Source organism: Leuresthes tenuis, unplaced genomic scaffold (assembly GCF_036924035.1).
Source record: "Leuresthes tenuis unplaced genomic scaffold, fLeuTen1.0.hap1 SCAF_15, whole genome shotgun sequence".
Classification (NCBI taxonomy): Eukaryota; Metazoa; Chordata; class Actinopteri; order Atheriniformes; family Atherinopsidae; genus Leuresthes; species Leuresthes tenuis.
Window position 1 is genome coordinate 24652979 of NW_027325369.1, and position 23162 is coordinate 24676140.

The 23162-nt window shown below is 40.8% G+C and overlaps 1 protein-coding gene across 1 annotated transcript in view; it reads right to left on the reverse strand.

The window, feature by feature from the left end:
- Positions 1–23162, reverse strand: part of LOC140270717 (ryanodine receptor 3-like) — a 104928-nt gene that overhangs the window by 42525 nt on the left and 39241 nt on the right. The window contains exons 14-36 of the mRNA XM_072365913.1: positions 22912–23047; positions 20690–20785; positions 20329–20447; positions 18483–18616; positions 17391–17632; positions 16936–17128; positions 13681–13897; positions 13504–13608; positions 11189–11292; positions 9895–9978; positions 9360–9519; positions 8119–8266; positions 7638–7840; positions 7377–7551; positions 6800–7008; positions 6512–6711; positions 6227–6293; positions 5980–6140; positions 5717–5882; positions 4342–4428; positions 3663–3889; positions 2146–2950; positions 1553–1753 (exon numbers count right to left, since the gene is read on the reverse strand). Coding sequence (XP_072222014.1) covers positions 1553–1753; positions 2146–2950; positions 3663–3889; positions 4342–4428; positions 5717–5882; positions 5980–6140; positions 6227–6293; positions 6512–6711; positions 6800–7008; positions 7377–7551; positions 7638–7840; positions 8119–8266; positions 9360–9519; positions 9895–9978; positions 11189–11292; positions 13504–13608; positions 13681–13897; positions 16936–17128; positions 17391–17632; positions 18483–18616; positions 20329–20447; positions 20690–20785; positions 22912–23047 — 4239 coding nt within the window. The remainder of the gene's footprint in view (positions 1–1552; positions 1754–2145; positions 2951–3662; positions 3890–4341; positions 4429–5716; positions 5883–5979; positions 6141–6226; positions 6294–6511; positions 6712–6799; positions 7009–7376; positions 7552–7637; positions 7841–8118; positions 8267–9359; positions 9520–9894; positions 9979–11188; positions 11293–13503; positions 13609–13680; positions 13898–16935; positions 17129–17390; positions 17633–18482; positions 18617–20328; positions 20448–20689; positions 20786–22911; positions 23048–23162) is intronic.

Below are 23162 nucleotides of genomic sequence, written 5' to 3' on the forward strand. Positions count from 1 at the left end.
ATACCGGCCTGGGCACTAAGCGCATGCTCCACGGTTCCTATTGAGTACACAAAAGAAGAAGCTGGTAACAACAAAGAATAACTACATAGGATATTGTGCGTCTTTTAGTGAAAACAGTAAAGTGTAAGTGTATGTTAATGGAGCATTTCCTTTAAATTTGCTCTCTAACACATATTTTCCTGTTTCTTTTGGCAGATGACTAACCCCATCAGCCCATTAAGACTATGTGTAAACTCTAGGTCACTTAAAGCCCTTCCAGACTGCTGCTCTCCTCTAATAAAATGCAGATTTTATAATCGCGGCATCAGCTAACAAAGTCCCCATTCCAGCAACATAAGGACAACACATCTGTAGTGAGTTCACTACAGGTAGTCAAATCAGCTGACCAATTCGAGCTATTACCATAGCACAACTTAACTGTGCATACTGAAGAAGTGCAAACACACACACACACACACGAGTGAACGAGAGCAGCAAAACAGCAGTAAAGAGTCTCACAATGAGCTGAAAAAACAAGCACACGTACAGTAGATAATATGCGTTTTCCACTTTACTGTATAAAGCCAATAATGTGTTGCTACATGTCAATGTTAGATAAATGTGGCTCCAGATCTGTAGCCCTGAAGATTACAGGATTGGTTACATAAGAAAACCAGGACAGTTCTGGGTCAATACTTTCCACGGTGGTAGTACTCAGCCACGGTGTTGACTACTTGTTTTTCTCACTGTCTTCAACTGTAGAAAAAGCACCACATGAAAAAAAGTTTGGAGGCTATCTGAAAAAGAAGAGCGAGCTCTATTTTTAGACGTGCAGATTTAAAAAAGAAAAAACTAAAAGAGGCAGTGAATAAAAACTGAAGGTCCCGCTCGCCCCCACACAGGTGATAGCACTTATTTTGAACCCTTAGAGCTCAGTCATGTGGGGGAGTAGACTGTAATGTGAAATGGGGATTTAAAATTGGCAAGTCCTGTGAGGTCGTTACAGGGCTGAATTGACGTGAGTGTGAAGACGAGTCGGTGTGGGAATACGTCACTATATACGGTACATTCAAACTCTTGTTTTCTGGCACTCCTCTAATTCAACTATGCCTATATGCTGTTTGAATGCATACTATGGGGCACTTCTATGTCACTTCTGCTTTGTTTGTGTGAACAAGCAAAGATCAGTGGCATAACAAGGGTGGTGTTAACAATATCTGTTTTAAAGTGGATAAATCTATCACTGTTCTAATTGCAAGGAGTCCTGTCTGCTTATCCACCTTCGTATGATTAGACAGGCTACATATCAATGATGAAGTCATTTTCTTCTGGCTGGAATGAAAAATCAATAAAATCACATCATCCACTGATTACATATATGTAAACAATTCATGACAATGCACGTATGTAATCTAAATGTTGCTTCTTGTATGGATGCGGCTATTTGAGAACAATTAATAAATAAAAACTTTTGAAGCCCTCTAATCGACTTAGATGCTCAAAGCTTACAGGTTTAAATTTGAGTGGCTTTCAAATCACATTGCCATCTTTTTCTGCATTGGTTTCGTCTCACCTGCTCTTGAGGAGGTGATCTGAACTCTTTGGTCTTCTTTGCTGTAACAGCCGCAGACATATTGAGGGCCAGCATGAGCTCATTGTAGCGGAACTTCTGGTTGTACTGCAGTTTGGAGACAAAGTTGTCGGAAAAGGACACGATGGCCTCGATACGGTGCTTCAGCTCACAGTCACAGAAATAGTGAAGCAGCTCGCACATCTGGGGAGCAGACGGGGGGGGGGGTGTCAACGGTGTGTGTCAACGTGCAGCTCTTACAAGCAAGACTGGTAGAAAAAACATTCAAACCTGTGAGATTTCACATTATCCCACTTGTTAAAAAGACATCTATTCCCAAGAGATCATTTGTTCAATGTGAGACAGTCATTTCATGTTTGACTGACCTCTGAATAGGCCTATTACAGCACAGCAGTTATGGACAGTGTGATTGAGAGCACAGCTGTGTCTTTTGCGGTGAACTGGTACTTGTGCATGTAAGTGTTCATTGATTTTAATGTTTTGATGATTTACCTTCATTGCTTCACATGAATGTTTAACACATTTAGGATGAGGCTAAATCTTCTGTTCGCGCACGCATGTGTTTTCATTATTACCTGTCGTTTGACAGGCTCCGGCAGCCTTTTCTCCAGCAGGCCCTTCATTGGCTGTTTCGCCTCTTTCGCTGCCTCCTCCTCTCCAGCTTCCACTGCCTTCTCCTCCGTCCCCGTCAGTCCTTCTTTGTCTGTGGCACCTGTGACTCCCTCCTCACGTGTCTCTCTGAAGACATTTGGGTCAATGAGCCGCAAAATCTTTTGAACGTCCTCACTGCCTAAAACCCCCATAGTCAGCAAGGTGCTAATGAGCTTCAAGATTGGCACAAACTGGTACTCCACACCTCCTCCAACAGGATCTCGAATGTGGTGCCCACCACCTTGAACAGCCTCTGTCAACATTAAAATAGCTTTCTCTTTCAGTGCATCCAGTGGGATTTGGGGACTGTACAGATAATCCCGTTTGGTGCTGATGAAACAGGGCGGGTTAAAGTTGAGACGGGGCTTAAGAGAGGTGCTAAGCCCCACCCCTGGCGGGAGGTGCTTTTTAGAAGAATCAGAAAAGAGACGAATGGAGCGTGTCTCAGCTGTAACTGGAATGATGAACTCATCTTTCATCATGAGTCGGGCCTCTTTGGCTGTTTCCAGGTGGATGCTGATCAGGACATTGTAGAAGCCCTCGCGTAACATGCCAGACAGGTACTGATTGTCAATGGTGTATAAAAGTTGTGACTGGTCCAGGTGGCTGCAGAGGGCATGGGACACACGGGTGTTTCCCAGTGCACAGAGGGCACAGTAGAGCTTCAGGGTGTGGTAGTGGAACTTCTTCATGTCCTCCTGCTCCGACAGCTCCATGATGTCGACGCACCTTTGAAAAGAAGAGAGCAGGTTGTTTCCAAAGTAAATTTGAACGGACAGATTTCTGTGTCTGACATTGCATTTCACGAGATTCACTATGGTATTCACTCTTGATTGTGTTTAGAACTGCAAACAATCCATTAGCGGACAATGAAAATACAGGAACTGTTAAGGAAACCATAGATAGATAGATTTGGTCTGCACATCAGTCAAAAATATAAATAAACCAGCAAATCCTCATTTTGAGAAGCTTGAACAGTTGATTACTGAGATAACGAATGCTTCACAATTAAAATTTTCTATGTATCAGCTTTTGAAAGGAAGCTCATTACAGGATGTTAAAGGAGAAAACTATTACTCTGATGTCTGACAGCTAAAAATGAAGATACAGTAAGCAAGAAATTAACTCACTTTATCTTCGAAAACTTAGATGGGGCAAAACAGTTAATCTGGATCTGATCAGTTGGGGAAAAGATATGAGCACTTTACTCATATTTCAAAATCATTTTTAAATCTACTGACAGGACAAATTTGACATATGGTTTGACAGGCAGTTACATGCTGCCCTTTCATTCTACAAGCCACTGGACATAAAAAAAAATGCTCTCAGTTTTTTAACTTCCTGTTCTGAATTAAACTTTTGACATCTACCGTATAATATATGTGGAAGATATGTATTGACTTGCGTTTTTATAATTCCTTTAGGATCCGTGAAAACATACCTGTTCTCCTCGGGTATGTGCACAGCCAACATTTGCAGGGGCTCCACACACTGAACCACCCAGCCGTGCCTCTCATTCACTCGGGCTGTTTCCACTTTAAGGAAGGTGTTGGGCATGCGGCTCCACAGCACTGCATTTATGGTCTGGACATATAGTCGTGGGGGACACTGGGGCACTGGGTTCTTGTGTTCGCTCTTAAAAATGGCTGACGACAGAGGCATGGCATTCTGCAGAAGTACAAAAAAAAAGGTGGAATACAAACATGAAGTCTCTGAGCTCTTCGACAACATTCTTTCATTTTGATATAGTTTTAAAAGACATTTCTCTGGGACAGAAAGTTCTTTTAAACTGTATGAATATCATTTATCGCTACTCTTTTTATGGTTGTGTCACCTTTCTTGCTCAGTTATGCATTTTTTTCCCTGAAAAATAGCTTTTTTTCTGGTATAGCTCTTAATATCTTTGCAGGCATGTGCATGATGATATATTAGACTTGAAGCTCTGGCGGGAGGGTGTAAAGCTGTAAATCCTCCAGAGAGGAGGTCATATCTCTGAATACAGTGTCAAGTAAAAGGAACAGTGAGAACAGAGCTAAATTAGAGCATTAGAAGATTATGGAATTGCAGACATCATATTGTACGGCGAACATCTTGTAATGGAAAACATGATGGGACTCTACCTTTACTTTTGCCAGTTCAAACTGAAAGAGGTTTGGGCTTGTAGGTCGCACAAACACAGCAGGAAAGAGCTTTGTGTTTGGTTCCACCTGCAGCAAAGAAAAGGTATAAACAGGAAGTTGACACCAAAACTTGAGCAGAAGTAGGAGAGCGAAAGCCGCTTAATGGTGCGTCATGAAAACCCTCCTCTTAGTGTATGCACACCTTTGTGTGTATGCATGTGTGTGTGTGTGATGATCTCAGAGTGTCGGCTGGCAGGATGAGTCAGCACTGGGTGATGCTTCACAGAATTTCAGTGATGAACAGCGTAAGAAGATTATACCACTTGAAAGGTTCTTTAAGATTTGGTTCTGAAAGTACATCCGAACAAGAAATTCCAAGTAAAAAAATTCAACAACACAGCTGCTCTTTTAGGAAAATATGAAACGGTTTGCAAAGAGTTGCTCTCAAGATCAACAGACTGAGCAGCAGAATGACTTAATAGAATGAGTTAGCAGCTGAACAGGCAGTAATTTTGCAAGGACGGGTCATTCGAAAGAGCCTGTGCATTGACATTAACAACAAATGAAAATAAATTCCAAAAACCACACAAAAAAAGTCAAGACACTGTGCTAAAGAATGAATTCTATGGATGGCACTAGCATGTAAAGGCTTAACAAAGACCCCGTTTTTTTGCTGACCTTTTTTGTTGTTGGATTAAAACTGTTTAGCCTTTATTAACCACCTTTAACACAAGCCCCACCATGTTCGTAGCATACTATAAACAATGATTTTTGACTATTTATTTTGGTTGAGAAAGAGCTGTGATCAGACTAACATTACTGACATCTTCCTTTCTGATCCTTCCTTTTCTCTTGGCAAACTTGTGTCTACAAGCCTCAGAAAGCGTCTATCCAATATGATACACCCCCCCACAATAATAATCACATTATTTCACAAACTCCATTGCTTCTCATTCCAAAAACATTGAAAGTCTTTGCACAGTACACTATACTGTAAAGTATAGTTAACTTTCAGCTCTATTCATAAAGCAAACAATAAAGCATGTTTATAAAAAAAATACAGCAGCGAATATGAATATTTATACATTCTAATACATACACCCACACACACACACACACTTATATATATATATATATATATATATATATATATATATATATATATATATATATGTAGAATTAGATGTAACTTTGATGTATTTGGTTGACTGTTCAAATATGGAATATATTTTGTAATTTGTTTGCAAAAAGCAAGATTACTGATTGTCCATCTCTTATTTCAATGTCCTGTAGTTTTTTAGTCTATGTCTTATCTGTTATGTTTCGTGTGAACCCCAGTAAAAGTTGTAATTCAATATTTTCTCGTATTGGGCACCTGGTAGGATGTGGATATCTCCTTGCCGTTGACAGAGAACGTCACCAGACCAGTTGCCAGGTCGATCAGACAGCCAATCTCCAGGTCGACGTTGGTGCGACTAGAGGCGTGGGCAGAGCTGGACACATCACCACCCCACACCATGTAGCAGTTACTCCTCTTCACACTGTCAATCATCAGCAGACAAAGACATTTTCACATTTCATTTTCACGTTGAGCAATGGACAGTTTTAATGCATAGCATGGTGGACAAGGGTCCTCACCTCTCATGGACTCGTCCTCGTTCGTCACCCAGGGTTACAGTCACTGTTCGGTTCTTGCTAAGGTTAAAGTTGTTGCTGTGGTAATGGTAATCGGGGGTAACCCATCCCACCCATACACACGAAGGGTCCTGACCTGCAAAGACTCTCACTGAGTGGTGGTACTGTAACAAAACATAGAGGAGTTAGTGATAAATGTGGGTGTTACACCTAAAAGGTGCCATTATGGAGAGAAGGTTATTAAATGTACCGTGGTGATGCTGCTGTAGTCCACTCGTCTACTTTCCTCACTGTGCCTCACAGATCTTAACGGATATCTATGAGACAGCAAATTAAACAGGTGATCATTAAGTAACCAGCTAGTTTGGCTTTATCATTTACTTGACAATTATAACATGATCAAACGTATAGATTTAACTGCATCACCTTAACTTCAAACATTCATTACACAAAGTCAATCTGACATCCACTTAATGCCACGATAGTTTGTTTTTTGCAACAGGGCTTAAAGTCCTAATTTTGGAAAGGTCAGCACCTGTGTTTAACTTTAAGGATATCCTCCTCGTGCACTCCATTCATGTCTACAATAGGACTGGTCTTGAAGAAGGAGTGGAACTCTACAGGCATGCTGAGACGACAAAACACCATGTCAGCATTGCTGTTCTGAGTGCCGAACGTCTTGTGAGTGACTTTAAGACACGGAGGGCTGTCAACGGTGCCGTCAATCCTGGTTACCTGCAAATCGGAAGAAAGGGATTGAATCTGTCACCTGCCAAATTTGTCTTTTGTAAAGAGCAAATGTTTCGCTGCGCTCTCATCTTACTGCGATGTGGTTGTGGTTCTTTGGCACATTGACAAAAGTGGGCAGACGCTTGCTGAACCACATCGTGACCTCTCTGTTCATGTTGACAGCAAATGGTTCAAATCCCTCCTGCAGGCCACACATCGTGTAGAACTTAAAGGTGCTGGCATCTTTCCCCAGATTCATGCGGCCCACCTGAGCCAGACCAAGACTGCACACTGGAATGAAGCCTGAAGGACAGGAATAGGGATAGTAAGTGAGGAACAGAGGAGAGATGTAGAGGCAGGAAAGAATAAAATCTCTAAGAACACATACAGCAGGAGGGCAGGGGAAATCAATCCAGCTTTTGCAGAAAGGCAGTATACAACTGTCATATCAAATAAGGATTTTATCACAGGGACCCACTTATTTTCAACTACTACCCCAAGCATGCCCATTCTAGGTTAAAACTCCCTGCTCTGAATGGGAGGACCTTATTAAGAGATGAGAAGATGTCTAACAACTCTTCTTGAATCGCTTTATCAGTCTGACACTCCCTGACCTTAAGCTACTTTAAGTCACTCACATCATAGCGACATTTAAACATGCACTTTCTCACCATCCTCAGTTTCAAAGTCAGTGAAGCAGAGTTCTGAGCCCTTGGTTGTAATCAGGATCTCTCCATTAAGAGTGAAGATCATGGACTTGTCCTCCATGTTGATCATGCAGCCCACTACATCCCCAGCATGCCAGCAGCGCCCAAACAATCGGCTGCCCATGTTGAGACAGTGGCCCTGTGTACAACATATGCATGTAGAAATAAATTGCCACATTAATGATACAATAAATGAGAATAATTAAGGTTTGCTTGACAGCTTACCCGGTATCCATCAAAAACAAAAGCGAACTCATCAGTGCCAAGCTCCACATCTGGCTTACATCCAGGTCTGGCCCAGCCTACTCTCATGTCACCTCCCGTAACCGCCTCAAATTCAAAGTACCATTTTCCAGTCCTCACAGCGTACGTCCTCTCTACTCTGAAGAAACGGATCTTATCGATGCTGAGGCGCTCAACCACTTGTCCTACAGGGTGGAAGGGACAGACACAGCGTAAGATACAGAACAAATACAGAAATCCATTTCTGGAAATACTGCTTACAAAAAAACTGGTGGGTGCACTCGAATGCAAGCCTTTCATTCCTCTTTTTGATTTTACATAAATGAATAAGGGTGGGAGGCATAATCCTATATCTGGACTGGAAGATTAAGTCAGGGCATAATGCAATCCTCATTTTATTATGTCCTATGCAACTCGAACTTCAGTGCATTTTGACAGGCGTAACTGCATGGGTGAAACTCACCGCCTTCCTGGTCTGAGGGCTCAATGTTGTATCCATATCCAATCAGGGTGCGGATAGCCTCCCGCAGGCTGTCCCTGTTCGACTTCTTGGTACGCTCATCCAGCAACACATAAGGAACAAGGCGAGGGTTACGCTTGCTCTTCAGATCCTGTGCAGAGAAGAGGAGATTTGGAAAAATGTTATGCTGATGAGAACTCCCTCCCAAACATCCCTGTTTGTCTCATCAGTTTTTAGCCTGAATCGAGGCCCAGTCATATAGCTGTGGTGTTTATTATTGCTATGTTGTCAGTCTCTTTAATTTAGAGGTTAATTGACCATGTAGTATGTTGCTATTGGGCTATTACTGCTCACTGCTTCTTCTATATTTCTGTCATATCCATTAGCATTAGTCCCACCGGGGGCCATGGCACAGTTATGTTTGTGTCATATTGGCACTGCTTAAGCAGATCTGTGGTGCTTCATTTGAAGTCTTGTAGTTATCTTTTTGTAGGTTCCAGGTGAAACCTTTTCTCCATGTTAACACCACAGGGCATGACAGGAAAACTTGTGGATTTCATAGAAGGCACTGGTCAGGTATTAGGTACTATTTGTCAGGTACAGCTCATCTGTAAGCCTTAAATTAAGTTTTGGAAGATAGCATGAGGACAGATTAAAAAAAGTTCAGTGAACAGCAATTTTTCCTCATTATTGATGAGTCTTTAATCGCCCAGTGAGTTTGCTATCTACATAGTATTTTCCACAATGCAAGTGGTGCAAGTAAAAGGAAGCATAGACTCAAAAGATTGATTTCATAGGGCACTCTTTTATTTGCATATGGAATGTTCTACATTCAGTGAAGAAAGAAAAAAGCTATGATTCCTATGACAGTTTGTCATATCCAGATTCATGGTAAGAGTAATAAAACAATAAAAGCTATCTGCACAGCACAGCAAACCATTTATCTGATGTATGCTTGTATGCAGTGTGTTCTGTGGCTTGTTGTCCTTTGTTGTAGAATATCTTGTGTATTCAATAATGTTTTGCAGCTCAGAGATGTCACACTGTCTGACAAGTATTCTAATAAGATCTACATAGATTTTGTGGTAGATTCATAGCTGATCAATGCAGGAGAGAAAGCTGGAAAGAGAGAAACATGCCTTTTTATATATCAGAGAAGTATTTTTTTCCCTCTTAGTATTTCTAATTAAAATGACTTTTAGTTTTGGTGCCGACGTCCTATACATGAGTGGATTGGGGCATACCTGCTGGATGCCGTAGGTCCATCCCTGCTTGATGCGGTCTTTGGCCCACACATTGTGTGCATTCTCTGCCAGTTTGTCCACTAGCAGCTCCTGACCTGGAGTCAGTTTTATATCAGATAGGTCCAGAGGGGATGGTTTATAACCATTGGACATCATATAGCTACAGGGAAAAAGAAGCATTTCTCCATCAGTTCTGGGTGTACTGTTATAGAGACTAAATCCAACAACAGAACTAGTTCTACCCACATTTACAGCCTGAGAGAAAGTTTCATGGCAGTACAGACTTTGTGTTAACATTAACTGTCCTTTTTTTTGCTCCATATTGCAGGGAATATTCTGACAGCATTGGGCTTTGTGTGTTCTGAATTACAGTTCATCTAAATCTCATTCTTAACAGACATGTTGTTTTTTCATATGACAGATATTGCAGTAACAGTATAACTGTATTTTCCAGCTAGATGTTTGTAACATGAAATATGAACTGAACAACACTTTAACAAAAAATAGCGTTGTTTTTATAATCAAGCCCACTTACTTCTTCTGTAGTTTTATCTTTTTGAGGGAGTCCTCAGCATTTGGATTCACATGAACAACACGGCAGCCTAATGCCAGAAGAGTCCTGAGAAGGAAAAAAAAACATACTGTGAGAAAAATCTGCACAGAACATCAATGCTGATGTTACAGTACATCTCAGCGCCGTAGCAGCAAACATGTGGGCTTCAAGTGTTGAAACAGGCAGAAACGGGTGAACTTGTGCATGTCCTAATCTGTTTGAAGAGAAAGGCGAAACAAAACTACGAGGAATCAACTAGGTTTAAAATCTATTTGACAAATCTCCACTCGTTGGTAAAGGATAAAGTGGCTATAAAATGAGTTTAATGTCATTTGGAAACCAATCAGTGACAGCCAGTCCTTCAATCAAGCACATCCACATCAAGCACACCTTCATCTATCAATTTATCCTTCTAATAGTATTTAGGTGAACTAGTTGGATTAAATTTAAGTGTAATCTCTATAAACTGATATCAGCACATACTGAGGAATAATCTGTGAACAAGTGATACAGTTGTGTTACCTAAAGGTTTGTTGGTTTCTGAGTAGTTTTAAAAAATTACGTTTGTGGTTGCATGCACATAAAGAGTTGCATGGACAGTAAAAGACAAACTGGCTCACATACAAATCCAAAGCCATCATCTGCTGACAATGAAGATTTTCATTTAAATCTATCTATGCATTCAAATGGCCACTGGTAAATGGAACAGCAAGTCTTAGCCCAGATATCCATTAACTGCTGGCTATACTGCAAGCCTCAAAACATTGAGCCAAATCAGCTGACAATACCTTACAGGACCTCGGAAAAACAGCTATTGATGCTCATTAGCCTGGAAAAGGTTACAAAACCATTGTAAAGACTCCACAAATCTTATAGACAGAATGTGCGCAGTGGAGGAAAATTCATTATCTTTGTCAACCTCCTTGGAGATCAACCAACAAAAATCACTCCAAGAGCAAAGAGTATAATAGTCAGGGTACGTTCTAAGCAAATATTTCAATTTGGCAAGTGTTAATGATCATGAGACCACTATCAGAAGAATATGAGATGCTTATAAAGACAAAATCAGCACCAAAGTACCAAAGAAAGGAGTCTGAGGAAACCCACACACATACCAGTGTTAAGGTTGTTCTGCTCTGCTGATGTGCAGAACTGATTTAGTTGCAATTATTTCTGCATAATGGGGTCCCATAAAATAAAAGCTTATATACTTTTGCATTATTCAGTTATTTCTCGACAGACCAGGGAGAAGATCAACCCATAATGCTCAACGTACTTCAGAGTTTCCGTTGACATCTGCAGATTGTAATTCTTTTCCGTTTCTGGCAGCTTTGAGAAATCCACCAGGCAAGGATGCTGCCGCTTATTATCATCCCTTATCTGTGAGAGGAAAAAACAGTTAAAATAAATCAACTTTCTTCTCTTATTTTGTTTTTCATTAGCACCATATATATGGATACCATATGGAGAGGTTTGTTAAATATATGTATATGAAATACACATCCTTGTAAGTCATTGTGAGCTAACAAGGGAGCTGGCATGTGGTTTAAGTGCAAAGTGTGACTGCTTGCAGTGGTAAGACAGTCAGACGGAAAGTCTTCTCTAGTGAACATGTTATGGAAGAGGAACAGGGGAGCATGTTTTCTTGGAGGAGATATTGAAAGGTGTGCGACTGGAATACTGTGCTTTAATGTGTCTCTGAAGGCTTTATGCCAAATAATCTCGTTGACAATGCAGCTTAGAGGAGTTGACATGGCTGTGTTGGATGTTAACCAAGAAAACATGCAAGGCTGCGACAGATATGCAGCTGTGTGTGTTGGGGAGGTGGAGTTGAAAGAACATCAGCCAGCTCTTCTGTGAATAGTACAAGAACTATGGGGAAAATATGCAATTAACTGGGATGAACAACACCAGTCTTGCTTATTCCTCCTGGTGTGGTACCTCAAATGAAAATGCCATTGTAATCAAATGTAAATTCTGGAAACTGAAAATCACATAATAAGCTGCAGTTAATATGTGCACCTTTATCTAATATGTTTACCACTACGGTATCTGACTCTTTGTGACCCTTTTGTAGACAAACTTCTTTTTCACCAACTATTAATGAATAAATGTTGTGTTTTGGCTTTGTTAAGAGTAAAGGTCTGTATAAAAGCAGTCAGTGTCAGTGGAGGGAGGATTCTCAAATCTATGTTTGTATTATAGACATAAGAGCTGAGTTCCAGACCGTTGTTGGTTTTGCTCCAAACAGGTTACTTTGGCATTGTTTTGTGGCTTATTAACAATAAACCAAAAAGTTCTAAGTCATGAATCTTTTGCATGTTTATTAATATTTTTTACTTTATACTTTGCGAGTAAAAATCTGTTTTTCATTTGATTTGTATTAAGAAATTCTCAAATATCTGTCTTGCCTTCAGTTAAATGAGAAAACTTGTCAGTTGGCCTATTTTAGCTTGATCCAGAAGACTTGTGGCTTGGCTCCTAAAAAGAACACGTTTACACCAGAAATCTTCAATACTTAACATCTCGTCCCCTTTGTTGCTCCAACTTAAACTCTGAAAAGCTTCCATTTCCTCTGAGAAACAGTGGTCATACTTCTGAAAGAGCAAGGCCAGCTGCTTCCTTCTGCCTCTCTTACTAAATAAACTTACCACTGATAGCCTATAATTCATAAAACCCTTTATAGTCACAAAATTTTGGTTTACATTTGGATTTTTAAACCAATAAATAAACACCTAATGCAGGTACTATTGAGACCACTTTAGAGGCACCAGCTGGCTGATTTTAGCCCCTGTGGGTATTCGAGCTAGCGGTTCACTCCAATATTTGCTAAGCCTACCATCTTCAGCTCTAGCTTCACATTTAGCATATACACTGTAACTCTTCTAAAATTGTTTATCTAAAAAATAACAATGGGACTAAATGTGTTTAATTATATAACATCACATGTAATTGGCTCTCTCAGTGTAAACGGGCCTCTCAAATTGGACTCATAGTCACCTGTAGTCCTGCACTTTAAATTTTGATGATGAGTCATCCCTTGGATTTACATTTGAATGACAGCCTTTGAAGAAATAATTAAACAACCCCAAAGCTTTTCTTCTAAAAGAAGAATAAATCAAGATAGACTATTACAATTCTGACTTTGCTCTTGGTTTATTGCAGCATCGAAATTGCCAAACATCCTGTTCTGCTCATGGGTGCAACGATTCTAACTCATGACTTATTCTAAAACACTCAATAACACAATGACGTTGCTACAAACAAACAAACTGGAGTGAAGCATCTAAATGAGCAATATGAAAAGAATTGAACATGAAAAATGAGAGTGTTCTTTTCACTTACCCTCTTTTTGGTGTGAACCGCAAATTATAAAAGAGAAAGCAAGATGATGTACAGGCTTCTGCGATGGTTACATCCTGCAACTACTCATAATGCATTTCAAGCTGACTTTTTCCATTGAGAAAATGTGTAATCATGATCTTTATTTATTTGCAAACATGGCAAAATGTATGGGTTATGCTTTTTTATCTTTCCACCTAAGTGATGATCTTGTTGCAAGAGCAAAGAAACAGTGAGCCTATTTCTTACCTTGCCATATGTCCAGCCCAACTCAATCTTATTCATGCCCCATAGTTCATGAATGTTCTCAGCCAGCCTGTCCCGAACCTTTTCCAAATGAGGTGGCATGACAATCTAAAGCAGAACGCATATCATTGAGATCTTTGTTGTATGAATCACCAATTCACACTCCTCCTGTGAGCTTACCTGGCTGGTTTCCACAGGTGTGGGGATGAAGGAGGCCTGCGATGTGAACTGGGTGGTGCCCAGCAGATCTCGGACTCCTTCCACATCTCTCTTGTATTCTTTCACTGGCTCCACCTTCATTTTCTCTTTGGGCAGAAGAGCCTCGTAACATGGAGCATAACTAGATGGAGGCAGGAACTTAAAGTCACCATGTCTGCCCCCCAACAGGAAACGCACCCTAATGAGAGAAGATGTTTGTCCGGAAAATGAGGGAAGAGAAAAAAAAACTAGGGTGAACAAATCAATGTGGGAAAAGGCTGTGTAAATATCAAATATATTAAAACAGGTAGCTACTCGTGAAAAAAAAGCAGCCAGTGAAAAGAAAATCAGTCACCGATCAACTTAATCAACTTTTCCTCAACTCTTTATCTGTTTCATTCAGTTCTGCTCCGTCAGGGGCAGGTTGAGCTCTGAAAAAGGGTCTCCAGAGGCTGCCCAAAATAACTTTACGAGTAGTAGAGGTGATGCAACCAGGCTCCTTCTGTCTGCAGCTCTCAATTATTGAGCAGTCAAGTTGTGTGGATGTCATTTTCTGGCACGTTTAAATCCATGGAGATGTTCACCTTTTCACTGGGTCAGTTCCAAGTACAAGCACGGTGGTGTCTAACCTAACATTCAAGGCTGGTCACATGGAGTCATTTTTGCACAGGAAATACTGAACTAGAACACTGAAAATTGGAACTGGCAAACTGAAGTGGGCAATCTTATCAATCAGTGGCAACATTTGATTTAATGAGATTTATCTTTTTTTTATTTTGAGCACACAAATCAGGTCTTCAGTCGTGTTTTGTCGGTTTTTAAGTGATGCAGCCTACAGTTTCAGACTTGTGTGACTTTTGTGGCTCAACATCAAGTCTGAATTAAATAAAACTAGTCAGGTTACAGTTGCTTCTCCCATTGTTTTTGTCTGCGAGAGTTGCTGACAACTTGTCAGAATGTTCATATAAAACTATGTACATAATGTACTGAGGCAAAGGTCAAAAACAAAAAAACTACATTTTGAAGATTTATACAAAATGATTCCCTGTCAGTGATATGACCCACAGAGAGTTTGTGACTATGCTTTAGAATGTGACCACTGTAAAAAGTGTATATGCAGAGTGGAGCGTGTACAGTCACTTTGTTCTTTGCAAAAATATGTCTAATCTTAGCATCGTTAGTACAGAAGCATAGTAATGTTTTGGAAAACTACTTGGCGCTGAACTTGCTAACTGAGATGAAAGTAGGATACAGTTTACCTCACTATGCTAATGAGATCAACTGCTAGTACAGAACATTTAGGGACGCAACTAACGATATTACACTGCTGCAAATACACAAGGGAGAGAACCTGTGACTGTTTAAATTCTACAAATTTACAAGTACGTGAGTTACAGTACTGAAGGCTTATTCATTTGTAGCTTTTCTCAAAAGAAATGCTGTGTCTTTCAGGACTAGTGTTGTTATTCAATTTCTATTCAATAAAAAAAAGAAAGTATCTTAATGTACTGCAGTCCTCTATTATTCTTAACTTTTTATTTAATTTTTTTTAAGATGCAGACAGCATATATGCAAGTTTTGTAAATTAGGGAATTTTCCAAAGTGATCTAGTTGGTCAAACAGTAGTAATACACAAGCTTCAATAAATAAGCGATACTTGACATTAGAAAATCATTCATTCATTCTTTTTTTTTTTCAATTACTAATACAGGTTAACAGTAAAAGTCAAAAGGGAAAGCATATTTGGAAAAAAAAGACGTTGCTTTAATCACATGTAAGCTCCCACACTAGAAGATATGCTATTACTTATTCATGAATGGATTTTTCTGTCGGGGAGTAAGTAATTAATTCAGTTTCTGATGGTTTACATGACAAAATAAAATCATACTCATCTCTTGGTGTCAAGTGTCTCAAAATGAAAGCTGTTGATACATATTGCTGCTGTGCTCTTCAAAAGCAAAGTCGATCATGGAAAAACTGCTGGAGCTTGAAATTCCATTTTAAAGGCTTGTCAATCACTCTATCTGTGGTCACCATGACAACCAAGAGGAAAATGAAGACTGTCGTGTTTTTAACCTGTGTCTAATGTAAATGCTTTGAAGTGTATACACTAGACCTGAAAAAAAAAAGAAAATTGATTAAATAAATTTCACATGTACTTCTAGATTTTGAAATAGTTGGAAATAGACTGATTCCAGCTGTTTCTATCTTAAATCTTTTAATGTCACTACGTTGTGGAAAATATGGGCTTAAGAATCAAATTTTCATTTTTTCTTTTCCCTTCAAGATTGAAGAGTGTGACTAAGAATAATTTTTTGTCATTTGCAGAAAACAGCAATTTCAGAGGCTCTGCTGTAACTGAACAATTCACAGTTGACAGGTGAGAACATTCAATTCTTTCTTCACCAGTTTAGCAGTTAAAAAGGTCTGGAGTTGAGTCCAAGTGTGGCATATGCATTTTGGGAGTTGACAACCAGCAAGCTGCGAGTAGGGCTCCAAATGAAAGTGAAACAGATTTTCCTTCAAATGTTTGCTGCAGTAATATAAGGTGAACTTGCAGACACAGAGGAAACATCTGATGATGACAACTTTCATAAAAATGAACAAAAAGTAGGATCCAAACGACAAATGGTTCGCTGCTGTGTAGTATTCATCATCCACTCCAGGAGGAAAGCAATCATTATCCTAGTCTACCATAAAAAGGCAAATGCAGACGTTTCACCACTACATGTAAACCCATTCATGAGCCTTAAGAACAGAATGTGGCAAATTATTGGATAACTTGGACAGATGAAACTAAGATCAAGCTAAAACAGAATGACAGGAAGAAAAAAGTATGGAAAGAGCTTTGAATAGCTTGCATTCTGAAGCATAAAACATAATCTGTAAAACATATGGAAGTAGTGTGGTGGCACAGACACGTGAGCTTCTTATTGCACTGGGTCACCAGAGATTATGTGTCAGCGGATAAAATGAATACTGACATGTACAGGGATATTCTGTCTGATCAGAGTCAAACAGATGCAGCACAGTTGATTAGATGGCACTTTATACTACAGATGGACAATAAACCTAAACACACTGCGAAAGACACCCTTGAGTTTTTTATGGTATATAAATGTTTACCTTCTGCAAAAGCACCTAATATCAACTAGATAAAACTCCATGTCACTTGTAGAGAACAAAACTAAAGACAGACCACAGATCCCCACAAAGGAGAATGTAAAAAACACTCACTTCACCCCTGCAGAGAAGCTGACGACAGGAAAGAAGAGTCCGTCTGTGTTGAAATTTTCAAACATGCCCTGGACGGGCTGTCCGTTAATCCTGAAGGAAATGCTGGGCGCTCCCAGGTCCAGACAGCAGCTCACCACGTCCTCTGAGGTCAGGATATGCTGGTTCAGAGACGCAACCGCCCGTGGGATACGACCTGTTTAGCACACACACGCTTATGTTAATGCCACCTGGAGAGTGATGCTGGCAAAGACCTGTCAAACACACAAGTTGAAACACATTTTTTTACAGCTTCACATACTCTGGGCAAGCAGAGCCTTGCACCCCTGCAGGGTTCTGATTCTGTCTAGATGTGACCTGGCCATAGCCCAGGGTTACTGCTCAACTGTGATATGTTTGAGTGTAATGATCTCAGTCACACACACATAATAACTAAAATACCCTCCCCTATAACTCACCTGACCAGAGGTGGAGGCCATCAAAACCATATGAGTAGAGATCATCCCCTACTCCATTGCCCCCCCAGCCTTCACCTCCTCCAGGGTAGGGTGCATAGCCTTTGCTGTTGGCCCAGCCCACTCTGAGGTGGGAGGGCTCGCTGGTCACAAAGTGGTCCACCTGATCGATCATCAGCTCATAGTACCACTTCTTATATTGAGCTGAGCCCTCACTCACCCCGAGGAAGATGTTTGGTCTCATACTGGCAAGGAAGTGAAATGTGAAATCATTAAATGTCCCCCAGAGGAGCAAAGAGCTTTTCAGAAATCGAGTTGAAATATTTAATTTCTCACTAAAAAAAAAAACAAATGCAAAAGTTTAGCCCAAAGACATGATCGTTTGTATCTAATCTAAATTTGGCGTTGAAGTCATTTCACTGTTGAGCAGGCAAAAACAAAACAAGAAAAGACAATAATGAAGAAAAATAGAAGATATAACAGCCCAGTATGATCTAAGCATACAGTGTCTCATGGTCTGAATGTTACATATGGCTGAGTCTGCACAGTCCACATTCCAGTTTGTAGAGCATGTTTTTAAGGCTACATGACCAACACTGGCCACATGGGTCTGGAGCCTATCCCAGCTGTCATCGGGCGAGAGGCGGGGTACACCCTGGACAGGTCGCCAGTCCATCACAGGGCAACATGGAGACAAATGAGACAAACAACCACACACGCTCACACTCACTCCTAAGGACAATTTAGAGTCACCAATTAACCTAACATGCATGTTTTTGGACGGTGGGAGGAAGCCGGAGTACCCGGAGAAAACTCATACGCATAGACGGGGAGAACATGCACACTCCACACAGAAAGACCCCAGCTGGGAGTTGAACCTGGAACCTTATTAAGTAAAACCCCCAATTCCCCAAAAAGTTTGGATACTGTTAAATGTAGATAGAAGCAAATCTACATCTTTGACTGAGACTACTTTCCTAATTAACCACTGCTTTTTTAAGCATCATTTTGGAATGTCCTTAAATAATTATGAACTAGAATATCCGAGGAAGCGTGAATTTGAGGGATGGCATGGTGGGCGGATGGTTTTCTCACCTCTGGACATCATTGACCAGCTGGGTTTGTAACAGCAGATCTCTTTTGGGCAGCAAGTGGTCACAGATGAGGTTCTGATTGGTTCGCACAGCTACACCATTGCACACACACAGCGAGCAGAGCACATCCAAAATCTAAAAAGAGAGCAGAGGCGTCAGGGGGAAAAATAAGAAAAAACACTGAGCAAAAGACCACAGAATACGCATTTACCTCATTTTCCTTGTTAAAAGCTGGATATGAATCCATACTCTCCTAGAAATGACTAATTATCTGTGTCCCTAATAACTGTCCAGGTTGCTACTCAGGGGACAGCTTCTTTTTATGCAACCACTGCATAATTACTCTGTGATACTTATTGGAGGTAAAAACATGTCCAATAATATCCCTTTGACGTTCGCTTAACAAAGCTGTAGAATTAAACGGGCCGGGAAGCTCAGCCAAGGGTGACAGGCTGCTTCATCATTGACCTTTTCCTCCTGCTTTCACAGCGAAATGATACACTCAGGCTGATTTATGACCCAGGCCAGCGACCTGCTCCTTATCTCGTTTCACTGGTAAATAGATTGATTCACGACAGGACGAGCCACAACCCAAACCCCCCTGTCACGAATTGAGGTTTACGCTGGTTAAAGGTAAAAGCAATCAATTAATAGCTGAGGAGAAGAAGAGTTGACAAAAGAACCCCTGAGGAAACTGGCATGGAAATCAATATGCATCCGATGAATGCTCTCAGTGAGCCTAATGAGGACAGAACTGGAGATGAGTACCGTACATGCAAAAAAAATACATGGAATACAGTTTCACTGGCTCTGGTGCACTTCCTTGTTTGACTAAATAAATGTGTATTTCAGTATGCAGATTTCTTGCCAAGAGTTAGATGGGAGAATCAGACCCAGCAGCTCTGTAACTTTGCCGTTTTCACACATGAACATAAGAGGTTTTCAGGAGAAAACGTAGATAATTTTGGTATGGACTTTATCCGGAGTTGCTGTTCACACAAGCACATCTCAAGAGCCTTTCTGCTGAAGATGTGCTCTCCTGGTTGGAAATGCAGGGGTGGAGGTGCAGGGGAAGGGCTGTCTAAAGCGTGCAGGAGGCAGCACGTGTGGCAGAAATTAGACTAGGGAAATCGCTGTGTTTTCAATTTTTTCAGTAGCAGAAATCTGGATCGTGATTTTGACTCCTTTTCACCTCATTGCACCTCGGAAATATTCTTCAAGGTTTAAATGAAAGCTGCACACACCTTTTAAAGCTTTTTATGATCACATATTAAAATTGTGGCTCCAGAGCAACCCTCCAACTATTGCCATTGACTTTAGTAGTCAGCTCCATTCACTCAATGGAGAAAAAGACTTTAATTATTTAACTTGAAAAGAGGAAATGAGAGGAAATACTGGCAAAAACTGTTTGCTGTGATATCGCTGTGATCGTCTAGACTTTTCTGTCTCGAGATCCTCGTATGTTTCATGAACTGTACCTTCTGATTGTGCCGTTATAGCCCAGATCTCATTAGTTCTATGTTTGTAAAACACAATCATAAAGGTAAAAAGTAAATAAAAAGGAACTCAAAAATCTCAAACCATTCCATTGAGAATATACTTCATTGTTTTGTTTTTGTTGTTTTTCTGTTATCTCAGTCTAATCTACCATGGCATTGTATTTTCATCGTTGTTTTCATCAACACCTTAAACATGTGTACCTTCATATATAAGGCTGCATCCACTGTAACACATTCTCTGTGCACATCAACATCATTATAAACAAAACCAAAGCCCAGAGGCGTGTTTCATATCGCAACAGTCTCCTGCTTCAACATTTGACCGCAGCGCTGCTACTTAGTGCTCACCTTGTGGTTGCGCCCATGCTTGTATAGCAGTGATATGATGGACTTAATGTGTCCTCTCTGGATGATATTGAGCGCCTCAGGGCTCTCAATTAGAATGCAGTGCAGAACTTCCAGGATGCCTGCACAACCACAGTATTCATCAATTAGTTGACACCCGCACAAGAGAGAGACGCAGCAGAGGACACTTGTTAGAGACATCCAGTCCACACGAATCAACAGAGAACAATGAGTGCTGCTGGTACAATCTGAACTATAAATATAGCATATAGAAGCTCCAACAGTACAGGCACCTATGGATTGCTATCAAAGGAACTTAGTTCTTTTACTGGAGGCACAGTTTGTTTAAGAACGAAGCGTGTACCTGAAGAAGACTCCAGTCTTTCCAACTTGCTCACCAGCCAGTCCAAGTTGTTAGAGAACTGGGTGCAATTGTTCCGGTTGCCTCGGATTAACGCTGCTGCAAGTCACAAGAACAGAATCTGCATAAGTCAAACTGTAAAAAGGAAAGAAAAGCTTGATTGATCAGTTTCAATGTATAGTCTAACTTGATGTCTTACGAAGCAGCAACACAATGTCACCCAAAGGTGGGGACCACAAATTTGTGCCAAAGCCAGTTAGGGGAGCGGTGCAGCTTTGACACTCTTATACATATTAATTTTAGAGGGTGTCTAAGATGCTTGGAGAGAGTGTGACAAGGAGAAGACACAGACACAAGCAGATAAACACACCCAGACAATGTATGTATTGGCAGAAAAAAAAAAAAACAGAAAGACAGGGTCATCTAATGGAGACAGAAGGAGAAGAAAGGAGGAAGGCATCCCAAATCCACTTAGCGCTGCACCAGGTGTGTGGAGGAGGGAACAGGGGGACAGAGACGTGGTTGGAACACTAATTTGAGCCAAGAAGTAAAATCACTGTAAACAAGAGTGTGAAGGACACTCTTGAAGGGTGGAGGGAGTTTTGCGAGGCAAAATTAAAGATAAACTTTGCTTCTGGTCCTCACAAATTCTCTCCTCACAAATGAGGCAAATACATATATAACACAAAAAGAAAGTACATTCTCTTTTGATTCTAAGATTTTACATATCAGGACAGTAAAAATTTTTATATTTTCCTAAAATATTAAAAGTTCTAGTGAACTTAAAATAAGTTCACTAGAACGAGAGATCACATGTTAGAAACTAAGCCAAAATCCTGGAATCTGTTGGTGTCAGTCTGTGGGTCACGGCCCCGGGTGCTCCAACTACAACTGGTCCCACTGTTACCCTCTCAGCATTTTTTTCTACGTCCTCATTCGGCCCAGCCACTTAGTTATGGCATTCCATGTATGCCGTACCTGCCTGCATCTTACGCCCTGCAACCATGTGTTGGATTGTTTCAGAGCTCTCTTTGCACAGTGTGCACCAGGAGTCCTGTTTGGTGTGGTTAACCCCAGCCTCTATTGCTCTGTGCCTTTCAGAACAGTCTTTTGTAGCAACTGATAAGACTTCTAGAGACCAGCAACTTTAACAAAGTGGCTGGTGTCACATGCCTTACAGGGGCTTATTCTTCCATGATGGTTTCCTCCTCTTCTTCCTCTCCCTGGCTGGGTTTCAGCTGCCTGAGGCATTCACCGAGCTGTTCATCACTGGGGCCATCTTCCTGATGAACTCCAGAAACTTTGTTGTTTCTTCCTGGATAGTTGCTCTGATGCTCACTAGCCCCCGGGCTCCTTCCTGTACAGTCTCAGGGGATCAGACTTTTGGTGAAACCCAGCATGTATTGTAAAGAACTAGTCCGTGATATTTAAGGTTTCTATCTCCTCGTCAAGGTTATTACACCAGGGATGTAACTAATAACTGGCAGCGCACATGACTTGATTGCTCAGACTTTGTCCTTCCCATTCACCTGACTCCTCTCTTTGTAGGTTCTTAGTTGTGACTGACTTCCTTGCAGACTCATCCTGTTTGCTATTTGTCTGTGGGACCTCAAGGTACTTGTAGCTGTCTTGTACATCTGCTATGTTGCCTTCTGGTAGTTCAATCCCCTTGGTGGTGGTCATCTTGTGTCTCTTTGAAGCCATTCCACTAAATGTATCTAGTCCAAACGACATTCACTGCTGACGGCAGGATACGCAAACAGAGAAACAAAAAAAAAAGAGCGCAAAACATTGTTCTCTTTGCCAAGTAATTTTAGTGAGATATGTTTATGTCTGATGGGGCATATGGCTGCAGTGTAAAGGTTTAAAGAGATGACACTGGACTAGATGAGCACAAAGAGTGCGGCAGGAAAAAGCAGACAAAACAGATAACAACACAGTGAAAAAAATGTAAACTGTGCCAATGTTTTTGTGTTTGTCTGAAGGTGTGGGCTGATGCCCAAGAAGAACATCACATAAACTGGACAGAGTTTTGTATACATTAATATAATCAATATACATAAATGACTGGTTAACTATCAGGTCAGGACAGAGCTGAATCACCCCACCGCCAACTACGTTATCTGCAAAAGACTCACCTCTGAGATTCATTACAGTAGTTAGTCTATATGTGTGTGCTTGTACATTTACACACGTGTGTGGTACGTGCTTTACTGGCTTATTACCCAGCAGCTCATAGAGCAGGTTGAGAATGTCCTTCCAGGCTGCTCCAGCCTCTGACCCAGCACACTCCCCAAAGTGGGCCGCGCTGTTGTAGACGTTCAGACGATCAATGCAGTTCGACACAAGAGTCAGCATCCCCTGAAAAAAACCACACAGTCACCCAACACGTGAACAGAATTCTGTTGCTCAAGGAAAGACAGTCACATACACACCCTGTGCAAATTAAGTCACTTCTTGTTATTTCTATACACAT